Source organism: Meleagris gallopavo, chromosome 1, assembly GCF_905368555.1.
Source record: "Meleagris gallopavo chromosome 1, MGAL_WU_HG_1.1, whole genome shotgun sequence".
Classification (NCBI taxonomy): Eukaryota; Metazoa; Chordata; class Aves; order Galliformes; family Phasianidae; genus Meleagris; species Meleagris gallopavo.
The window spans coordinates 37,638,764-37,661,152 of NC_139404.1; the positions used below are offsets into that span (position 1 = coordinate 37,638,764).

The 22,389-nt window shown below is 41.6% G+C and overlaps 1 protein-coding gene across 1 annotated transcript in view; it reads left to right on the forward strand.

Annotated features, from left to right (window-relative positions):
• The first annotated feature begins 21,018 nt into the window (after positions 1–21,018).
• The window catches only part of ZDHHC17 (zDHHC palmitoyltransferase 17), a 73,505-nt gene continuing 72,134 nt past the window's right edge, over positions 21,019–22,389 (forward strand). Inside the window, exon 1 of the mRNA XM_085221623.1 lies at positions 21,019–21,174. Within this exon, the coding sequence (XP_085077749.1) occupies positions 21,112–21,174 (63 nt within the window). The 5' untranslated portion in view covers positions 21,019–21,111. The remainder of the gene's footprint in view (positions 21,175–22,389) is intronic.

Genomic DNA, 22,389 nt, shown 5'->3' on the forward strand with positions numbered 1-22,389 from the left:
TGCAATGATCCCTCAAGGAATGGAACAAGAGACCAACAATGAAATGATCTGCAGGATGCTTTTACTTCTTGCAGTGTGAGAACTACAAAGGGGAGGGGGGCGGGGGAAGGTGAACTATACAGCTTCATTTTATCAGTAACCTGTAGAATTGCTATAACATCAATGGGAGAATTTCTGAGGTGAATAAAAGCCAAGAAGTGGATCCTGTAAGGAAAAGATGTATAAAGCAATGTGCTGGCATTCCCCACCACAGTGAGTGAGTGCCTGCTCTGCTCTGGGGGTATGGGCTTGTGCCCAGGCAGTGCAAGCCTGGGAACTAGGCTCTGCATGGGATCCATGCTTCAGGCTGCTTTCACCCTCTGAGGTGGAGACAGATAGGTGTGTGCTGGGTGCAGGCTGTCCTGAGGGATGAGTGGAGTTCTTAATGCACAGGGAAGAGTGTGGCGTTTGCACCAATGCCATTCTCCAGATAGCAGTCAGAAGGCAGGCTGTTTTGTCAGTAGGAGGCAGTTAGGAACGGGGATGCTGGTGTCAGCTGTAAGGCCACAGTGCTCAGCAGCAAGGGATAACCAACAGAGAGCAGAGGGAACCACATTCAGGTCCTTTGCCAGGAGTAAATTAATGCCCAGGGTCAGTGAATCATCTTGCAAGGACCTAGGCCCAGCAGGAGAAGGGCTGCTAAGTGCAATTATCAACACTCACCAGCTGCAGAATAGCAGTTATGGAGTCATCAGGTTTGCTGCAGGCACAGAAGTGGTGTCTCCAGACAGTTTGATGTAGATCTGCTGCCCCTCTGCTCCTGGTGAAATGTGTACCAGAAGGAAAGGATCTCACAGCTGTAAGGATGTGATAATTACTGAGATTTTGATGATGCCTCAGTGGAAGTGAGTGCCCACACACTCCCATCCTTAGCAGAAATGACTGATTAGGAGTTTGGTTCATTTAGTTAAGGTTTTCCTTGTCCATATGTACTGAGACAAAAGACCCAGCGTGGAGCCTTGAGAATGACAAACACCGTATAAATAACAAAAAGTAACTGGGAGAACAGTGTAAGGCAACACTCAAAGTTCCTCGTGCTATCACAGCAACACAGAAAGGCTGCAGTCAACAGAAGGTTTGGACTTAGCCTTGGATTCAGCAGAGGCTTTGGGCTCAAAAGAGCTGCACTCTGAGGCGGAGGGTACTCAGGTGCTGGAACAGATTCTCTGAGTGTTGTGGGCTTTTGTCCTTGGAGATGTCCAGGAGGGGAGTCAACTCTTTGAGAGAATAGATAACGGCAGGACAAGGGGAAATGTCTTTAAGTTGAAGGAGGAAAGATTTAGGTTGGATGTCAGGGGGAAGTTCTTTGCTATGAGACTGGTGAGGTGCTGGCACAGGCTGCCCAGAGAGGCTGTGGATGCCCCATCCCTGGAGGTGTTCAAGGCCAGGTTGGATGGGGCCCTGGGCAGCCTGATCTAGTATTAAATGGAAGTTGGTGGCCCTGCCTGTGGTGGGGAGGTTGGAGCTTCATGATCCTTGAGATCCCTTCCAACCTGGGCCACCCTGTGATTAGATATCCAAGACCCGAATGCACCCTAAACAGCCTGCTCTTACTCTATCTTCCCTGAGCCAGCAACTACACTGAGTGACCTCCAGAGGTCCCTTGTGACTTGAGATGTACTTCCATTTTACCATCCTGTCAGAAAGTCCCTCACTGCTGGATCCCCTTGAACATGCAAACCTGATTTAAATTACAGGTAAGTAAAGAACAAAGCTTTTATTGCTTTATTTGTTGGAAGTACCCTTGGTTTCTTGTAACTCTCAATAACAGATGAATTTTATCTAAGCCCATATATAAAGTTGTCTAAATACAGCATCAGAATATTTTTTTCAGTTTCACCCATGTACTGCAGATCCTCTGTAAGGTGGTGCTGGCTCTTCCAGTTTTCTCCATTACCGAGGCTTGTGCTTATGTTCCAGTCTACCTATTACAATAAATAAAGCAGCAGATGAGATTTTGAAGAAATCCTTGGCATTTTAACAGCAGTTAAAATGCAGTGGGGTTCCATCTAGGGTAATGCTGGACCTATTTCACTATCAGCTGGGGAACTTCTCAAACCAAGACCCCAGTTAAGTACACAGTACTCAAGAGCAATGTCTGCATTGTTTATAGAATTCACTTCATTAATTAACACAATTTTGTACCATGGTTAATGACATCTAACATAATAACCATAACTTGAGTAGATGATTGCTTCTGAGTTATAACAAAAAAAGTTACTCTGAGATTTGAGATGGTGACTTTATTGGATTAGTGCTCTTTTATTATTTTTCCTCTAATTTTCACTAAGTACATTTTTATTAAAATACAAGGAAAAAAAGTAAATTAGTTGTTAAAGTTGTTAACAAAGGTGCTTTGGTATCACTGTAAGGAACTGCTAGCTTTGCGATGGCTGGAGGCTGCCCTCTGCTCACCCAGGCTCTGCTTTCTCTGTGTTTGCATAGCACAGATCCACCTCACTCACCCAATTTTATCAGAGTAACCCATGTGATTAAACTTTAATTGTCAGGTGATTTCTCAAACTGCATGCAATCACATTTCATTTTAGATGCTGAGGTCTAAAGTTTACTCAACACTTCCATGGCTTATTTCAGTTTACAAAATAAATGATATTTCCCATCCTTTCAGCAAAAATAAATCTTCATGCACCCCTAGTTTCTCCCTGTTCCAAGGAAGCAATCCTTAATCTGAGATCCTTAAAACCAGTATAAGCAGTAAATCAAAGCCAGAGGTAGAAGTTCTAAGAACATTTTTCATATTCTTTGCTGGAGATTCAGGCTACATTCCCCTTTTTGCTTTAGTCAGCATGGGGCTTACTTGAGGATGATTCATGGGATGTTTTCAGAAATGACAAGCTGAAATCTTTCATCTCTTGTTTATACACAGTCACTACAGCTTGTCATAAGCAGTTTGGATGTTTCCCAATTCTTGCAATGAAATGCTATCATTACTTTTTGCATGAAAAATATTTACCATGTACAAATAAGGATATATTAATTACATATGGGTTCCAAGAAGTTTGCTCATTTTGATTCCATTAATTTCTCCCCAGTTTAAAAGTGCTGTTTTGTTTTAATTATTATTATTATTATTATTTACATTTCAGATCTTTAACGCCTTCTTTGTTGACTGTAACACTATCATGGCCAGTGCAGCAACAACAGCAAAGTTCTAAGCTACAGCAAACGAAGACTTGCTTAAAATCAACAGCTGTGGACACAGAAACAAAAAAAAAAACCCTCTTCTTACCCTTAAAATGCCTCAGTTACATGGAGAACTCCAACAAGACAACCTCACCTTCACTACCAACTCTTAAACAAGGCCTGGGAAGGGGTGGATCCTGGCTCCACCCCTTCTGGTCACTGAGGTGCACTGCATGCACCTGAGCTCCCATGGGTTGGCCCTGCCTTTACACCAGGTGCTCAATCACTGCTTCAGGCTGTGACTCAGCATTTCTGCTACATTGGGTCACCTCTTAACCAAGCTATCTTTTCAGTTTATTGCTTAGTAATGCTTTGTAAGTATTTTCTTTTCCCCTTTTCTTGAACTAATGCAGTGGAAACAAAGTTAATGGTATCTTTTAGTTTTCTTGTCAGATCACCTGGGATGTTCATAATGGCAACCAGCAAGAGAGAGAGAAAAAGCATAGTCTACTTTGATCACGTTTTTGCTACAGGTTCTTTATGAGGAGATAGTAAAAAACAAACAAACAAACAAAAAACAACGAAACAAATCAACGCCCCCCCCCCCCAAAAAGCAACATTTCAGTTTGGAGAAGGAGAGGTTCAATGCATATTGGTGGGTTTGGGAATAATTAGCACAGAGACAATATTCAGAACATGTTTTCACAAGTAGTTGCTCAAACTGCACCAAACTTTGTGAAGCAAGGGGTAGGAGCTTTTATTGCCTAGGGAAAAAATGCACTATGCTTAGGTGTTAGAAGCACTGTATCTACAGTACGGTGCTGTTTGCTGAGATTGAATGTATCTGGTTTCTCAGCAGACCTAATTAGCCAGTGAGAACTCAGGATGTGCTTGTGCAGCTGGATCCGAGTCCACAGCAGCATACCATGCACCACTGGGCTGCTCAGCACCAAAAGATATCTGAAGGAGCATCTGAGGCACTCCCTGAGGGGATCTCTGGCTGAAAGCAAGAGCTAAAAGAGATGATGCTCCACCACAGGAGAAAATGCAGGAATAATCTGGAAGGAAAACACAGAGCTTACATGGAATGATATAGCAACCCTCCACAGAGTTTTGAAAACAAGGTTATGTTTAGTGACTCTGATGGATGGCACTTGCTAATTAGGGCCAGATACAAATATCTAATGTCTGTATATTCCAGTCCAGTAGAGACTAAGAGGAGAAACAGACTGAAAAGTGTTCACTCTCAGAGTAAAACAGGCAGTTGTTTCATCTGCTGAGAATCCTATCAGTGCTGAAAAGGCTCTGGTGCAACCAAGAATATCCATGGAGAATGGAGGAGCCATTAGGAAAGCACCATGCTTTTTGGTAAGGATGGCAGCAAGATGATGGAGGTCTGTGATCCAAAAAACTGTCATTGCAAACAATAATACACCTGAGAGGGAGAGAAGGAGGGACATTGCTAGGGTTGTACTATGTCTTAATACCCCTAAACAGGGGGAAATAAGGCAACAAAAACCTACCAAAAATTCAGTGTGGAAGTCGTACTGCGTGGTGCTTCCAGTATATGCTCTTCCTGGTGAGAGAGAGGCACTTCAAGCAAGATATAACTCTCCCATTCTGATTATTTATCCTTTGATAGGAAAAGTGCAGGCACAAGGACACCAGTCCTGTACATAGTTAAGAACAGAGACATAGATATTACTTTCTTAGTTGCTGTTTTGCACCAGAAGATGATAGTTTCTTATGAATCCAGTAAGAAAGGGCCTCCGACTTTGCATTGTTTTAAAGGCTCTCTATTAGTGTCAACAGTATAAAGAAAGAGAAGGTAGTATAGCTAACCACATGTGCCTTCAGATGCTGGGAGCTCCAAATTGTGCAGTATCAAACAGGACTCTGATCTGCCATAAAGACCCCAACCACGGACGAGTTACACCGTTTTCAGTCAGTGAATCCTTTACATGATATTCTTAAAAGAAAACAACCCTATTCATCATTTCTATATTGTCATCAGAACATCAACGTGTTGCTGCAGTTTTAGATAAAGGAAAGGACAAGCAGGTGGTGTAATTGCGGGTACAGTGGAGGAACTGCCTGCAGGCTCCTCTGATAAAGTCATCTGTCTTCAGCTTGTCCTGCAGCCAAGAGATGATTGCAGTGTGGCACATGCCTCTGCCTATTCAGGCAAACTCTTACATGGACCACCAGCTCCTCGGTATGCAGTGGTCTTCTGGTCAGGAGCACTGTGGCTGGCTGCATCTAATTTCCCTATCTCAACAGCTACATTAAGCATTTCTGTCCCCATACCTTTATTTAACTTGGTAACTTTTATGAGCAAACCAAATAAACCATGACCACAAATAAAAAACATTGCATATTAAATAGGGAAGGTATTTACCTAAGTCAAGCATGCATTTTGCTCAGTAGGATGATGTAATCTGCATGCATGGAGAGAGAACATTAACTGAACCATTAAGGCTGGAGAGGTTAAACATCTGAAACATGGTTGCTGGCAGGTTTGGATGCTTTTCTCTGGAGACCCTTTAGTAAAATGCTTCATATATTGGACTACTTGTGCAGTGACAGCCATAAATATGCCAACTGAAATACAAGTTAATTAGGAAGCACTTATTCTACTTCTCCAGAGTGTATTAAAATAAAGAGTTTCACTTTCAGGCTACAACTTCCTCCTTTCACTTCTAGCTCCACTCTTACGCTTTTTAATTTCTGAGAGTTTCTTCTCCATTCAGTGACAGGGCAGTGCATCTAGCAGGCTTTCCAATGGAGATTTATTTCTGTGCTGAGTAGAAAAGGTCATTGCCTGGGAAAGCAGATAACAAAAGTCCTTCAGGAAGTGTAACACTGGTTTCTTCATCTACCCCATCAATTTCCTCTTGGTCTCCTTCCTTTAAGTAAACATATATATCTCCTTAAAATACAGAACTGGTAGAAATGGGCTACCTCCATGTAGGGCTACAGGACTCATCAGATGCAGAACTGACATTAATTTTCTGCTAGCATTATAAACCGCTCCCCATTGGGAGCCCAACTCCCCTGTTGCTTTGCTTGGTGTGCCCGGTAAATTTGAACAGTGAATTTGCTGAAGAAAACAATCTAGAGAGACCACGTAAATGCGTTTAATGGCAAGCAAGCTGCTTGAAAATAGGATGGTGATGGTAAAGAGTGATATGAAATTACATCATATCTTGGCATTCTTTGACATTTTTGAGATAAAAAAATTGAATTTCTCAAGTTCTTATAATAAAACTAACCTCTTTTGCAGCATCATCCTTGTCTGCATTTCTGTTTCTGAAGTGATACCTCACCTTGGGTTGTGATTATAGCTTAAATCTAAGATAAACTTGCTTGGACTATTCCCTACAAGTGAAATCTTGGCTCCGTTGAAGAGAGTTGTCTTTTTTCTTCAGTCAGAAAATTGATTGTTTGCGTGCTGATTTTACTTCTATTCATCTGTACTTGTAACCAATAACTCATCTTTCTTGTCCTTGTTTGAATACCACAATTTAGGGAAGAAAAATGTAGGCTTGTGTCAGGCTGGTCTATCTGATTCTCAAACTTTCATATTTTCAAATCTGGGGATCTGGAAAGGACTCTGGCCTTCTTTGTTACTCTTAGAAGTTATGTATCAAGAATGTGTCTGCCTTTGGAGCTGGAGGGAAGATGTCGCCAGTAGATGTTGCCAGGAGAGCAGCCCTTAAGCTGGGCAGTTTTCAGACTGGATTAAAGGGTGAGCATTGGAATATGTTACTTGGACAGATGTGATGGGCAGGGAATGATGGCCTAAAGTGAAGACAGATGTTGAGTTTATGGTTTCGGTTTTGCAAGTTGAGGACCAAAGGCTGTGTCTGTATTTTATTTTATTGGGTTGCTTGGGTCGGCTGGGATTGGTGTGCAAGGTAGATTTTGATATCTGAATTAGAAGACTCCTAGGTAAGTGTTGCCATAATTTAGTCTCAAGAGAACTCTGTTAAGAAGCTTTCCTGCTCCCAAATGACCAATTAGGTGATGGGGAAAGGAATACAGACTGTCTCAGGTGTAGTGTTGGTGCAGCAGTCACTGCATCGATCATTTCACCAGGACAAGATTTTGGGCCTAAGGCACAAATCTCCCACTCCCCCGCCATCCTTGTGAGAGTGCTGCAGCTCACAGGTCAGATCTTGAACAGGAGAGAAGGAGGCAAACAAGGGAAAACTGTATCTTGTGTATGTCACAGAATTTGAGCTCTGTATTGCTAATATCCTCTTTTATAAGGCATATTAGACAGTTGTGATGCCAGGTATAGGCAGAGAGAAAAGTCTGTGGATCTGCTTTCTTTGACATATCATAGATTGGCCACAATTAGAACTAGATCAGGGCAAAAATCTGACAGACTTCTCAGATTGCCAGTTGCCATATCTTGTTCATATTCCTCAGGCTAAGCAAATTGACAGATTTGAGGTTAATGTGAAGATTAATCTTTTCCTTGGTGTCAGATTGGCAGAGACTGAACAGCTTTTCCTTCCCTTTGGGGCATGATGCGGGGTCCATCTGCTCGAAATTCTCCAGGGATATTTCAGCTAATGGCAGTGCTGTGCATGTCTTCTGTTCACTTTCTGTGCAATAGTGAATTTTTGAGGCTTTTTGCCTGCTGTACGGATGGCGTTGCATTTTACATGCTATCAGAGACGTACTCTGGTACGTATACAGGCGGAGCAGCAGATATTCAGAGGATCCATCTGAGCCAAATGTCAACACCATCACAGCATAACTGTGGTGAGCCGCATTCAAGGGACCCTGGAGCTTCCCTCCAGCCCTACACTCTGCCTCACACCAGGTCAGCTCAGACAGATGATTTGTCACCCTTTTCAGTCTTATTCTCCTGTCTCTCTACTACTCTTTGGTTTTCTCTTATGTGGATATATCTTCTTCTATCTGCTTATGAGACAACCTAATAATATAAACAAAGCATTTCCGAAATAATTGAACATGGTAAATGATACCATCCTTTGAAGCATTACTATTCTGATAATTCTTACACATCTTTCAATTCCTGCATTTGGAGCTTTGGAGGCCATATTTCCACAAACATGTGGAATTGGGTTTGAAAACTTTTGTGCACCTTGGAAGTTGTGATTAAAGGTTTTCAGATGAAAAATTTTCATTGTTTCAATCATAAATCAGTTTATAGGCTGTAGCCATTAAAAATTGGTCAGAATTGAAGTGAATCAATGTGAGCAGAGAGGATGTTAACAAAAGTAATGTGATTTTTATTTTCAAAATCTCATGAAGCACTTGGCCTAGAAAACAAACTGCCATATGTCTTTGGAGGGATGGGATGGATGATTAGCCTTTCTGTGACATGGAGCTTCCATTCTTAGTGATCCCAAATCAATAATTAATGACTTTTCAAATTAGGAAAACTTTCAGGCCTTTTTCTGGTTGGGGCAGGATGTTTTCTGTATCTCACGTATTTTCAAACCACTTACCTGACATTATCCATGTGAAATAAATCTACCCCACAGGAGTAAATAGAATTTTAAGAAAATATTTTTTGTTCTCCTAGTGTGGGAGAGTAAAAAATGCAGACATAGATGTATAAAAGGAACTGCCTGCATGAGGCCTTCTTCTGAAAGGCTCACACGTGGAGTGTAAAGCTCTTCTTAATCACTCACTTCTCAGTCAATGGTACAAACCTCACACTGTGCACACAGTCTTCAGTTTTGATAGCATTAAGTGTGGGTAAAAAGGAGGATCTGTTGCTTGATTTTCTAATTCTGTCTGCATTGTTTTGGGAAACATTATTTCTGCATAGAGCTCTGGGGAAGAAAGGCAATTCTTTTCTATTTTTTGAGAGCCTAGGATTTGTGAACCCTAGAAACAGACCAAAACCTCGATGCCATTTTTGACATTCCAAAGTCAGAAAAGCTCAAATACTGCTTAGTCACAGAAAGAATGAAACCCTGTTGCTTCCTTGCTCCCTTGCCCCAGCCTATAGGTTATTTGCATCATGTGGGAGAAGATAGAGCACAACTCAAAGATTAGATTAAATAACAGCAACTTCATGATTAACCAACACTTGATGAAATTAAACATTTTTCAAGGGATAGTGAGTAAGAAATGCCCCTTCTTTTTTTTTTTTTCTCCACTTATCTTTTGCTTCTTTAATAACCACCTTTCTTTATCTTTACTGCCTGCTTTAGGCAGTAAATTGTCCCCCTGCCTGCCATTCTCTCTCTGTTCTCTAAATCTTTACTGACTCGTGTTCTTTCCTTTCTACTCAGAGCTCTTTTTCTGTTTTTTTTTTGTGTTTTTTTTTTTCATGTGTTCCCAGTCACCTACTCCTTCATTTTGAACCTTGGCTTACTCTGTTCCTATTTCTACATCTCTACCTCTATATCAAGGTTGCTGCCAACTTAAGACAAGGCTATCAGCAAAGGGCAGACTCCACAGATGAACTCTTGAAAGAACGAACAGTTTGGGAAGCCAGTAGGCTTCAGAAATCTGCACTACATCCTTGTAGACAAAGTGTTGAAATTCCTTAGTGTCTAATGCAATAAGCACAAATACAGAGTGATAGCACTACTAGAAGAAGATGGGAGAAAAGGCTGTTCACAGTGTACGGAGTGATGGAAATTTTCAATAATCCTATTGCTATTAATGGACTCATACTGTCTACTTCAGTGCTTGCAAAGGTACCAACAATACTCACTTCTCCTTTCTCTTAAGAGATGATCCCTGCAAATACTGAACCTGATTCACAGCTATTTGTGCTGAAATTTTGCACCAGTGTAACTTCACTGATTTCATTGGAAACAGGCCAGGCTTAGCAATATAAATGAGATCAGGAGTAGTAAACCTAGCCCGTATATTTCCCTCTGAGTGCCTTAGATAGTCTTCTATTGTGTTTTGAGAGCCTCTGCATTTCCACTCAAATTCAATTATTCATGTTTGACAGAACTTGCTCCAGCATTGTTGTGCTCTAAAAACTGGAAACTCCTCCAAGGTATAACAGAAAAATACCTCCCCCCCTCATTGTCCTTGAAGGGAACACTGGAAGGTTGCTGGTTCTGTTCTTTCAAGCAGACTGATAGATTTTTGTCCTATTGTGTCAGTTCATGGTTGCTGAATGTATTCTAAAACATCTCAATTACTTTCTACTATACAGATGTTTTTATTAGATCTATAATCTCATGCCTCATATCCTTAGAGCGTCCTCAGTGTTCTGCCATTGCTAAGCAATTACCAAGGGGATGTATTTTCTCCCCTGATGGATTCTAAGCTTTTCTTCCAGAGGCTGAACTTTATTGCAGATTTTATGTCAGGACAGCGGAGGATTATTGTTTCTTCTTAATTTTTCCCACTAGAAGTCAAAAACATAAATACAGAAAGAAGAGCCAGAGTGATAATCCAGGCAAGAGATAGAGTGGTTTTAGATGTCCAATACTCTCATAAAAATTCATTTCATGTTCCTGCTGACCTTCGTCTTGTTAACTCATGACAGATAACGGAATGCTTCTCTCTTTTTTCTGCTGTTGTGAGGCATCACAGAGGCCAAGCTCATCTCTTACACGGTCTCTTTACTACAGAATAACAAGCTACAGGATGGCAAAGAATTTTGCATTTCTTCATACTTTGTTCTTTCTGCCCCTATCTCTATTAATTCATCCTCTTCGTATCCTGAAAAACTTCATCTGCTTTGCACTTAGGTGCAAAGAAACATACAAACAATTTCTCAGCTTTACAAATATGGCCATTATGTATGTTTATTAAATTTCTAATTAATCTTTAATTCCAGCCTTTGCCTCCTATTTTTCTTCGGGCCTTGAAAATGAGCATGCCAAAAAATGGTAGGAGAAATTTTCTTTACTCCATAGTAAAGTAGCAGAGTAAAGAAATGCATGAGTTCTCAGGAATATGACATTCCATGCATGTAGAAGACATTCTCAGATATTTTAAGGTATACATGCATTAATGAATTAAAAGGCAGCAATTGAAGGAATAAGTCTAGACTCATTGGTCTCAGCATTATGGGAGATACCTTGCCAGCTGGCAGCTTTGGGTAACCAACTCACTGAAACTACAGGCTGCTGGTGTGCTTTGGTCTCAAAGGAGGCGTTTTGGGAAAAGAATAAGCAGTTCAGCTGCAAGGCTGTAAACAGACCTGCTCAGTGTAATTCCAGTGGTTCCTGAATTCGGCAGACTCATGCACATAAGAGAATAGAGTTAGTTTTTTCACTAAATGCTAAAATTATTCTGAGATCTACAGAATTCTCACAGTCTGAATCAATTGCTACCAATTTATTTATTTGTTGATTCAGCCATTCTGAATGCCTTCTTCCCCATGCATTTGACAAGCACTTGAAATATCACCACTAAATAAATGCACATGAATTCAAGCCAGCATCCTTTTGTATAAATGTAGTACTTCTGAAGATCCTGTATTATTTTGGAGCCAAGACAATTTTTAAAGTGGATCTCAGATCTCCAAGCAATTCAGATGCCTTGGAAAGTGAATTCTAGGCTAGATCAAAGATAATGTCCACAAAAATTTCTTACAAGCACAAAACTCACAGAGAGGCAACCTTCAGCTTTAGATGATTACAGGTGTGTTGTGCTTCTTCCAGCACTGCTACCTTTCCAGAATAAAGCAGATGTAGCTGGGTCCTTTCACTGTATATTCCACTTCTGCTTGGCCTTCTGTGTAGATTTACCCACAGTTTAGGACAGGAAATGAACATTTGCAAAGGGCAAGCTATGAGCATGGAGTGACATTCCAATTAAGCAGCACTATGCTTATACAATACAGGTCACTCCTGGTTGTTATTGTGTGAGGCAACTCTGGATTTCTGTCTGCGAAGTCTCTTCATTTTCTCCTTTATATCAAAGACTTGTTTTGATTTGTTGTCTCTATCTACAGTAATTGTGTAAAATCAATATAGTAAAAATCTTCAGAGCTTGGCTCTAACATGCATCTCTGACCACAGGCATCCAGTGCTGCATGTTACCATCCCCAGCTGGGAGGGGGCTGGATGCACAAGTTGTGTGCACTGACTCTGCTCACCCCAAGGCCTTAGCATGCTACTCAGTCTGCACCTGCAGAAGTACCAGGGGGCAATCCCCAGGCCCATATATCAGCCACAAGGCCTCAGTAGGTCTCCCCATGGCCCTGCCCAGCAAGTAGCAGCTCTGCTCCTTTGCCTCAGCATGCAGAAGCTCTGAAGCGTGGTGCTAAAAAGCATTACTTAGTTGAAAACTAAGAAAACCAGGCATGGGCAGTCAGGAAAAAGGAAGCCATTTCTAAGAAATTAAGCATATGGTGCTGTGGTCTGTGTTATTTCTCATTTCATCCTTAGAGAACAATGCTGCATTTCTCTGAAACCACTAGTGTTATACAGGGGAGCTCACATTCATGCAGCATGGAATGGGCTCACCTACAAATGCTGATCTGCAGTTCTATAACTGAAATTGATTATTTTTGCTGTTAGCCCCCTCCTTCCCTATTAAAATTCAGTGTTATGTGCAGCATTCCTGATAGAGGTGTTCCGTCATTTTTTCCCAGGCGTGCTGGAAGCATGTATGTGCTTCTAGCAAATGCTGAAACCTAAACTAAAAGGCTTATGAATTAGCAGTGGCAGGCTACACTACAATAAACTGCTTAAATTTTTGTTGCCGTACAACGTGTGACCATTTGTAACAGTTTTAAAGCCCAGCTATACACCCATCTATTAAATACCATTCTGCCTGCCAAACCTTTTAGTTCTGCTGTATTAAATGATAGTCTTTTTTTTTTTTTTGTATGCTGATAAAAAAGTCAGCAGTAAATTAAGTCCAAAGTGACCAAGGTCTTGATCCTGCTAGTTCCTGAGCACTGCACTTCCCATTAACATCAAGCTGTGTAGTTAGAGTGCTGGGAAGTCTCTCTTTCAAGAGATATTTTGGCACTTTTGAGAACAGGGCCTTTGCAGCAGTTCAAGGGAACTCTGTCTTAATGCATTATAGGAGTCATCTATGCTATTTTGTCTGTATTACCTCAGCATATAAAGGAAGATAACACACTCACTTCATTTAAAATGTCTTAGCAACTAGAGATCCTTTTTTTTTTTTTTTTTCCCCAGAAAAAAATGGGGAATAGGATTAAATCATCCACCTCTCTTTGGAATTATCTGCATTCCCATCATTTTGTAATGTTTCTAACCATGTATGAGTTTTTATTTTCATCCGCGCTTTCAGAAAGGCAGCCTTGGAATCTAAGGGTTATCATCCTCTCCTAATCCCAATATTTGTACAGCAGATTAGAGCTGTGCAACAGCACTTCAGTCTTCGTATGACAGCTTTGTTCTCTTGCATTTATTCCAAAAATGGTTCATTTCTTACAGCTTCTAAGCTTGATTATACTGGCTATACACCACCTATACATGTCTCTAGTGATTCCCAAACACGCTGTCTAAATGTACAACTCAATAGTCTGCATTTTTTATTTTGAAGAATGAAATTTCATGCAACAGTTTAATATACTAATATAATATACCATTAATACTGAATATCAATCATAGAATCATAGAATCATAGAACCGCTTGGGTTGGAAGGGACCTCAAGGATCATGAATCTCCAACCCCCCTGCCACATGCAGGGCCACCAACCTCCACATTTAATACTAGAGCAGGCTGCCCAGGGCCCCATCCAACCTGGCCTTGAACACCTCCAGGAATGGGGCATCCACAGCCTCTCTGGGCAGCCTGTGCCAGCACCTCACTACTCTCTTGGTAATCATGCATGTGAAAGCTTGAGTTTGTAGTTCAGATTGACCATTTTCATCTAATGTTTGCTCTGTGTTTTATTTTAAAGCCTAACTATGGGGATTTATTCTTCATTTGGTAGCTTCAGTAGTCTGGCAGTTATTATAAGAATATAATACAGGAAATTCAACCCTAAAACCTCGTCCATTCTTCCCCCTGCTCTATCAATGAGACAGTAGAGGTTGCTGCTCCCTACATATCCTTGCTTAGTCAAATACAGCCACTGGTTCTACCCCTCCTTCCGACTGAAGCATAGCCTAGATCTCATCAGCACCTCTGAACAGAGTACTTGCTTGCTTGTAATAATCAATGATATTAATAAATATTTATTCATCACAAATCTAAATAAGATGGTAACTCATGCAACACTTTCCATCACCATTTTGAAGCTTTTCATGAGTGGTGTTGGCTTCTTATTTATTGTCCTTAATTCCAGTGATATAGTAAATCTAAAATACCTTCATGGCATGATTTAAATACTTCAAACAGCCAACTAATTGTCTGCTACAGAATTTAAACCGTGGAGAAATAAAGTATCTCCCATGAAAAGCAAACGGACAATAGGAATAGCAGGAGGTTTCTGGTTTTAATTTTTCATTTTCCTAATACTTTGATAAAAGTATTGATCTTTTATATTTTGTTCCTGATACTATTCCTTTTTTTCTTTTACGTGAATGCAAACAACCTTTCATATTCAATCAATGAGCAGGTTCATCTCTGGCAATATGCTGCCTCTCACAATGGTCTTTAGATGTCTAACTAGATGACTGTTATGATGCTCATGACTGCAGTTCCTGATTACATGTATTACAGAAAGTATTCCATGATCATGCTACTTATAAAATTGTCTTATTGTTGTACATTTGGGCATCATCTTAATCATGGAAAATTATTTCAATCAAGCTAACAAATTTTAGTTTGTAAACGGGAGCAGTGTTAATTTTCCTGTTCCTCTGGTCTGAGGACCAAGTGGAGAAAATATTTATTTCATTTGATATAAATTACAAAAAAAACTTAATTTATTGGCTTTCATCCAGAGATGTTAAATTAAACTCCTAACTGTATTTTATTTTAATATTCATCCTGCTTCAAATTCAGTTCCTGAGAAAGAAGTCCATGAAATACACTGTAACTGAGTATTTATTGCTTCACTCTCATTAATACTGTTCTGAAACAGTGGCATGGCTACTGATTTCCTTTTCTTGGTCTATTTTTGTTTTTCAGTTTGTGAGAGAGCTCCTCCCTCAGCAGTTACACGTGTTTCGATAATACACTGTTTGGACATGTTTTCTATCTTCTTCAAAGGCAGTTGGAATAACGAGCCCAACAAGTGCAAAAGAGGTCTGGGATAAGAAATGGGCAATGAAAAATAGCCATGGACATTCATGAAGAGTAAGTCAGCCTTCAGCCCCAAATGTGTTCATCTTGCCTTACAAATATTAAACATACATAATCCAGTACCAGCTGTTGCACAGGGCTGGTGTAGGTTTGCCCCAGAGAATGAGCACAGACAGACATTAGCAGAACAAACTGATATCTGCAGCATTTTCCTGGATATGTTAATAAAAGAGCTGCAGGGTAAAGCTCAGAGGAGACTAATAACTATGTAAAAAAAATATTTTAGTATTCCTTTTAGACATATTTAAGCATTAGGCAGTCTAAGCAGTGAGAACATTAAGTAACAGTAAGTTTGGCTACAGTGAATAAAGAAAAAATAGATTATGCTTTGATAGCAGCAAAGCCATCCATGAATATGATATGATATCAAGATCAAATGTTCAAATTAAGATGAGTGGAAAAGATATGAACATTGTCTTAGAGGGGAAAAAGAAGGGCATAAGAATGTTAAATAAGATGAAGCCGCCCATTTTTCTATACTTCTAAATCACTATGAATCACTGACAAATTTGTCAGCATGTGGAGTACTACATTTGAAGGCTCCCTTCAAATGAAACATGTAACATCATTTAACATTGAAATGGGATTTCCAGCTTCTTTTAAGACTGCATTCTCCTCAAGTGTTTCCACAGGAGAAAAGCAGACTTCCTTGGGCAGGCTTTCCCAGTTTCATACCAACAGTCCAGCAGAATACCTGTTATCTGCAGACCAGTAGCTAAATCATGGCTTGCTTTCCCATCAAAACAAGTTTGCCTCCAGTAGATTTGCACAGGAGCAGTGAAAAAGAAGGCAGCCATCTCTGTTAGTATCATTGTCCATGTCACAAATTACAATTTCCAATGGTTATCAGAGCACAGACATCAGATAATAGTTAAGCTGAGATTTTTCTACCATTTTCCCTCTGTTCTGGGAGGATCACTGATGCTGCATGGTATGTAAAACTGCCCTGCATGAAATGTGGTAGTGTATGAGAAATACTGACGGTAGTATAGACATTGTGTCTGACTTTCCTTTCTTCGCAACATTGTAAATCAACACAAACAGCACTGAAATTCAGAAACCCATCACTAGAAAGCAGGTGTAAGAGAACTGTCAAGCTCTCTGATGCGATCTGCAGAAACGAATAGACTGCTACAACTGCCTAGCGCAGCCACTGTGACTGTTTCTCTTTGCTGGCTGTGCAGAGAAGAGGAGCCTGACAGTGCATGGCAGTAAGGCAAAGCACAACACTCACTGATCTCTCACACCTCAGAACTTTGACTGACGGACGGTGGCACATTGCAGTCACAGAGCTGAGTTGCTACTGTCCCCAGTCATCCTCATCAACTCTTTGATTTCTGATGTGAGTGAGTTCTGGATACTTAATATCCTCCCTAATGTGCTTGCTTTAAGAGCATCCTCATCCGGGTTATAATTCTGAAGACAAATTCCATGGAGCTGTTTGGACAGAAGGAAGCATAATAAAGTATCTTAATTTTGCCACCAACTGTGGATTTCACTTGTATTGTTCTTACAATGACTGGTTCTAATTTGAATTCAGATGTAACTCCCTGCCCAGTACAGGGGAAGAACTGTTTGTTGTCAGTTTAAATATTTTTTCTGATTTATCAAACTGTGCATTTTGCGATATCACAACCTATCTTAACTTCAGGAAAGTGTGAAAGGAAATTCAGTAATACCAGCATGATCCTGTCTGTGACATTCATATATAAATGGCTTCTACTGAACGCTAAAGACATTTCTCCTCAAAAAGAAAAATGATCATACCAGATGCAGTAGGAGGTGATTGTCTCCCTTTAAGCTGCCCTCTGAGATCCCTGCTTCCAGGCCTGGGGCACTCAGAACAAGACGGATGTGGAGCCATTGGAGCAGGTCCAGGGGAGGGCCAAAAGATGGGAGGGCTGGAGCACCTCTCCTGTGAAGATCCAGCATCCTGCCCATGCGTGAGGGTTGGAGCCTGATGTTCTTCAAGTTCCTTCCAACCTGAGCCATTCTGTGATAATATGATTCTATAATACTGTGTTGCAGTAGCTTGGCCTGTAGAAGTACCTTATACAAAGATTTCAGGGAACTAGAGCCCCAAACATCTGAAAAAAGGAGGGCATCAGGAGTGGCTGTACTCATGGGTTGTTGGTGACCCAAGCTGGTCAGCACTGCTTGAGAACTGGGTGCTTTCCACCTGGAAGTGAATACAGAGAGTAAGCACAGACTTGGACAAACCCAAGCAGAATTTCATGTTTCACGTGTTCATCCACATTTAGATGGGTGGATGTAATTATCAATTGAGAAAACACAGAGCACACAAACTAACATGATTAGAAAATGCACTGCAGAGATCTAATAACAAAGATGTAAAACATAGGGTCACTGGAGTGCTGAGGATGTCACTCTAGCAATATTTCATTTTCCCTGTTAATTACATTACTCATTCTGATCATAGCTGCTCTGCAAACATACCCAGGGAACAGGAATGCAATAAGTCTTACACAGATATTTTAGCCATTGTCAGTGAAGCTATTTTTTTTTTTTGGATGACTGAAGAAAGGAAAATTTCAGAGAGGCCTCAATATGGTGGTAAATCCAATACATGGTGTTTTAATTAGAGTAGGATTAGTGAAAATTACAGATGAAAAGTGAAGGACAAATGCAGTTCTTATCAAGATGTTCATTCGTGTAGAGTTAGGAACGGTATTCTTGACTTAGTACTTATTTTTGCACTGATACATTTCCAATATTTTCACTACAAGATTTTGCTTGCCAAGAGTGCAAACATTTGCCTTGAGCTGTGGTATTTAAGTGCAAATATAAACACTGCTCAGTTGCGCTTTTAGTCACTGTAAATGGTAACACCGTCATACAAAAATACTACTAAAACATGTGTTTTATTTCATGTTTCAAAGTTTAGTAGAAGATACAATATAAAATAGCTGTACAATCATCTATAGTGACTGGACCTGTAGCTGGATGCTTTTTTTTTTCTTTTTTTGCAAATATACTATGACTTGTCTCTGTCAAAGATTTTTTTGTTTTTGTTTTTGTTTTGTAATAGTTAATTCAGAAAATTGAAATTCATGCTGTGTAATAGAATCATAAGAATTTGTGCTAATTCCCAGTTAAGCTGGAAGGGAAGTAGGGAAGAAAAAGGAAAATGGAAGAAAAGTTGAGGGTCCATAGTATTGATGAATTGTGTTTTCCTTTTTTTTCAGACTAAAATCTAGAAGCATTTTTCAGTGCACACCGTGTTTGGTCAATATTATAGACTTGTCCCTCCTCGTAGAAAGTAGCATTGGATAAAATCTTTGGTCAATATGGAGAACATTTCACACATCAGCAATTGATCATTCTACGAAACCAAACAGAATAGCATTTTCTGCTATTGGACAACAGTAATTCCTGGCATTTACAAGAGTTTTTAATCTGAGAATCTTGTATTGCTCTGCAATAACTCTCTAGCCCTTTACATTTGTGCAAAAGACGTGCAAGTTTTGTTACCAAAACAGGTCATTAGGTTTGTACCTGCTGCTCAGATACTCTACGTAGTTGTTAAGTGTATCTGTAGTGACAACATAAGACGGTAAAGAACCGTGTTTCTGAGCAACTGTATTACAGACTAGGAAATGACTGGGAATAAAAGAGAGATTCAATTCTGAAAAGGATATAATGGGCCACACATGAACTATATGCACAGATAGAGCCTTAAGTGTAATGGCAAACATTCTCTGTGCAGATGTCTTTGAGAACAGAATCAGTTACAAAATGTGTGGACCTGTGAAGAACAGAGTATAAATAAGGAAATGTCAGGGCTTGCCTTTACAATCCAGTTCAGAGAAGAAATTGAATGTGCCATGGAATGAAGCATAGCTTCTTTAGACTTCTGGAGAAATATAACATTTATAGTAAAAATGCTATCAAGAATTTTGGTTGTTTTATGATCCTTTCCTTTATTATGCATAAGAAAAGAACAGTAGTGATTTACAGGATTTCTGTTTCTGAGGTTTGCAGAAGGTTGAAAACTCTCTTCTTTACACAAATCAGATTGCAAATTATATCTAAACTCTCGTACATTTAATAATATACAGTTAAAAAAAATCCTCTTCTGTATATTGTGCGCTGTGTTCTGCTCTTTCAGCACTTCAGTACCTCAAGGTTTCAAGTCTATGCTTTCATACCCGTTTCATAGTCCTGGTTTCTAAATCTCATGTCATTCTTCTTCTTGACAATTGCAAATTTACATTTATTTATACAGCAAAAAGATATTTATGGCTTAACATTTTAATAATGCTGTAGTCAAATTTTATTAGTGATTCTCTGTTACATTTTATATGAGACAGGAGAGTAATGAAGAACATATCATTGTGGGTTTTTAGGCTTACAAGCCTAATGTATTATGATATAACAAAACGTATTATATAAAGTCCCTTTCTCAGGAAGGCAAGTGAGAGCACCATAGATATGACAACATAAAGCAGCAATCAAACCAGCAATAACATTCTGTAACTGGAAAAACATTTTTTATAAAACATAACGTATAAAGGCAGATAATTTTTAAATAAAGAGCTTTCAGATTGCCAACAGTGGCTGTACGCATATTACACAGGTAGTAAGAACAGAGAATACAAATAAAACAGAACCTATTGCCTCACAAGATCTAATTTGGTCTCCAAATCTGCAGCAGACAGCTTGTCCATCTGGATAATGTATGTGACAGGATGTAAGAAACCATCAGTTCATCTCGGTACCAGCAAGTGGAAAGAATCCTTTGGAGACTTTCTTAGAAAGATGAGGGGTTTTCAGTAGCCTTAGAAATCACTCTTGATTTCTTCCTGTGCTGTCTTAGCTACTTGCAGACATGAACATAACCTCCAAAGAGAACCGGACAAGCATTACTTTGTTTGGAAACAAATTAACATAAACCACAGAGGAGTCCTCATTTTGCTTTCATTACAAATTAGAATGAACTTAATTAAGTTGAAATTTCTCCCCAAACCTAAATTACATAAGCATCCCTTTCAGAAGCACCGGCACTGGCCTCCCCAGATGCCAAGAGGACGTTTGCCTTCCCTCAGGCATCAAGGGCAGCCGGCTGTCAGTGTGTGCTGGCAGCCACTGGGGCAGGCCTTAAGGCAGGCAGCCTAAAGGACAGCACACCAGAGTTCCTCACCGCAGGCTTTGAACCCGCTGGCAGTTCGGTCCATGGAGTGGCTGCTTTGAGCCTGTATGGTCACTGAGTGATTTTAAGGATTGCATTGGAGGACCTTTTGGTGCCCGGTGGGCACTTGCACATATGGGCAAGGTCTGCAGAGCGTGGGAGAGCAGGCAGTGAGCACTGCCACATCCGGGCAGGCTGTGGGGCAAAGCAGGGGCCTGGTGGGAGTGAGATGCGAGAAGCACCGCAGGGAACGGCTGTCACGAGCACCACACACTCATACTATGGCCATTAAAACAACGGAAGAATATTTATTTCAAAATATGAAAAAAACCACAAAACTAAACACACAAACAAAACACCACAGGCTGGCCCCGACGCCTGACGCCGAGCAGAAGCCCACCGGCCACAGCCGAGGCCTGCGGCCTCAGGCCGCGCTCCCGCCCCGCACGCCCCCGCAGCGCGGCGCGGCGCAGCGCATCCCGCCTCCGCGCGGCCCCGCCTCCTCCCCTCAGCCGCCGCCGGGGGCGCGGGGGGCCGCGCGCGCGCAGTACCCGGCATGCAGCGGGCGGGCGGCTCGCACCAAGATGGCGGCGCCGCTGGACGAGTATGAGAAAGAAGCGGGCTGCGTCCCCATCCTGCACCCCGAGGTGAGGCCGGGCCCGCCGGACGCGGCGGCGGGGCGCGGGTTCGGGGCGCGGCGGGAGCGGTGCTCGGCGCCGCGGGTAGGCGAGGCGGGCGGGGCGCGGGAGGTGCGCCGCCGCCCCCCGCTCCCGGCCTGGGTGTGCGCGGCGGGGCGGGATGGGGCGGGCCGGGCGGAGGAGGGCGCGGATGCCGCTGTGCGTGTGGCGGAGAGCGGGGCGCGCGGCGCGCAGCGGGTCCTGCGCGGAACCGGGCCGAGGAGGGGAGCGAGGCCCGGCCGCCCCCGGCCCGCTGCGACCGAACCTCTCTCTCCGGCGCCGCCCCGCGCAGCCCGCCCGGCCCCGCCGACCCGAGGGAAGCGCTCCGGGGGCGGAACGGACGCTTCCTCTGGCTCCGTGCGCTGCCTGCGCGCCGCTCTGCTCCCATCCAGCCGCCGGTGCGTGGGCTTATTCAGGAGCCGGCTGCGTACCGTGCTCGGTGTGTCGGCCGGGCGGTGGGAGCAGTGCTGACAGGTAACGTGCAGAGGTCGTTTCGTGTCGTGTTTTTCTTCTCCTTTGTGCCACCTGCCTTTGTCAGCAGCATCTGTGCTCTCTTGAGGACTGCTGTGATTGTTTCGAAGGGTATTTTGAACAGTTTGTAAAGCCTTATATGCGAGCTTCTTACCTGATAGTCCCTACCGTCCTCAGTCTAATTTTCCAGCCTACGAAAAAGACGAGTGCATATGCTTGCCTCCACTTTCTGCTAAACAGATGGCACTCTTTTTTTCATAAACAACATCTTAAAGGCACTTCTGTTTTTGTTGATGACTGAAGGGGCTCTATAGGCATCTGTATATGGCTGTGTATCCTACCCGCTCTTCTCTGCCTCTCCAAACTGTGCGTACTTAAGACTTTGAAATAGAGCAGTCTATTTGAATGTTGATGCATGCACCCCTAACATGGCTTGATGGTTTCTTAAAATTTATTTTAAGTGATGTCCAAAGACTGGTGCTATGTGTTTCTGTAGAGTAGCAGGAGAAATACTCTCTTTTCATGCTTTTCAGAAGTGACAGCAGTTGACAGTAACCATCCAAACCGATATCTATATTTGGAAGAAGATGCTCTGAACTTGTTGAAAACTTAGAGGGCAGGATGAAAGCTATAAAATGTAGTAACAAACACATACAGACTGTTAGAAAACCTCATATTTTTTTTAAAGACTGAAAATTAGTATTCAATAAATTG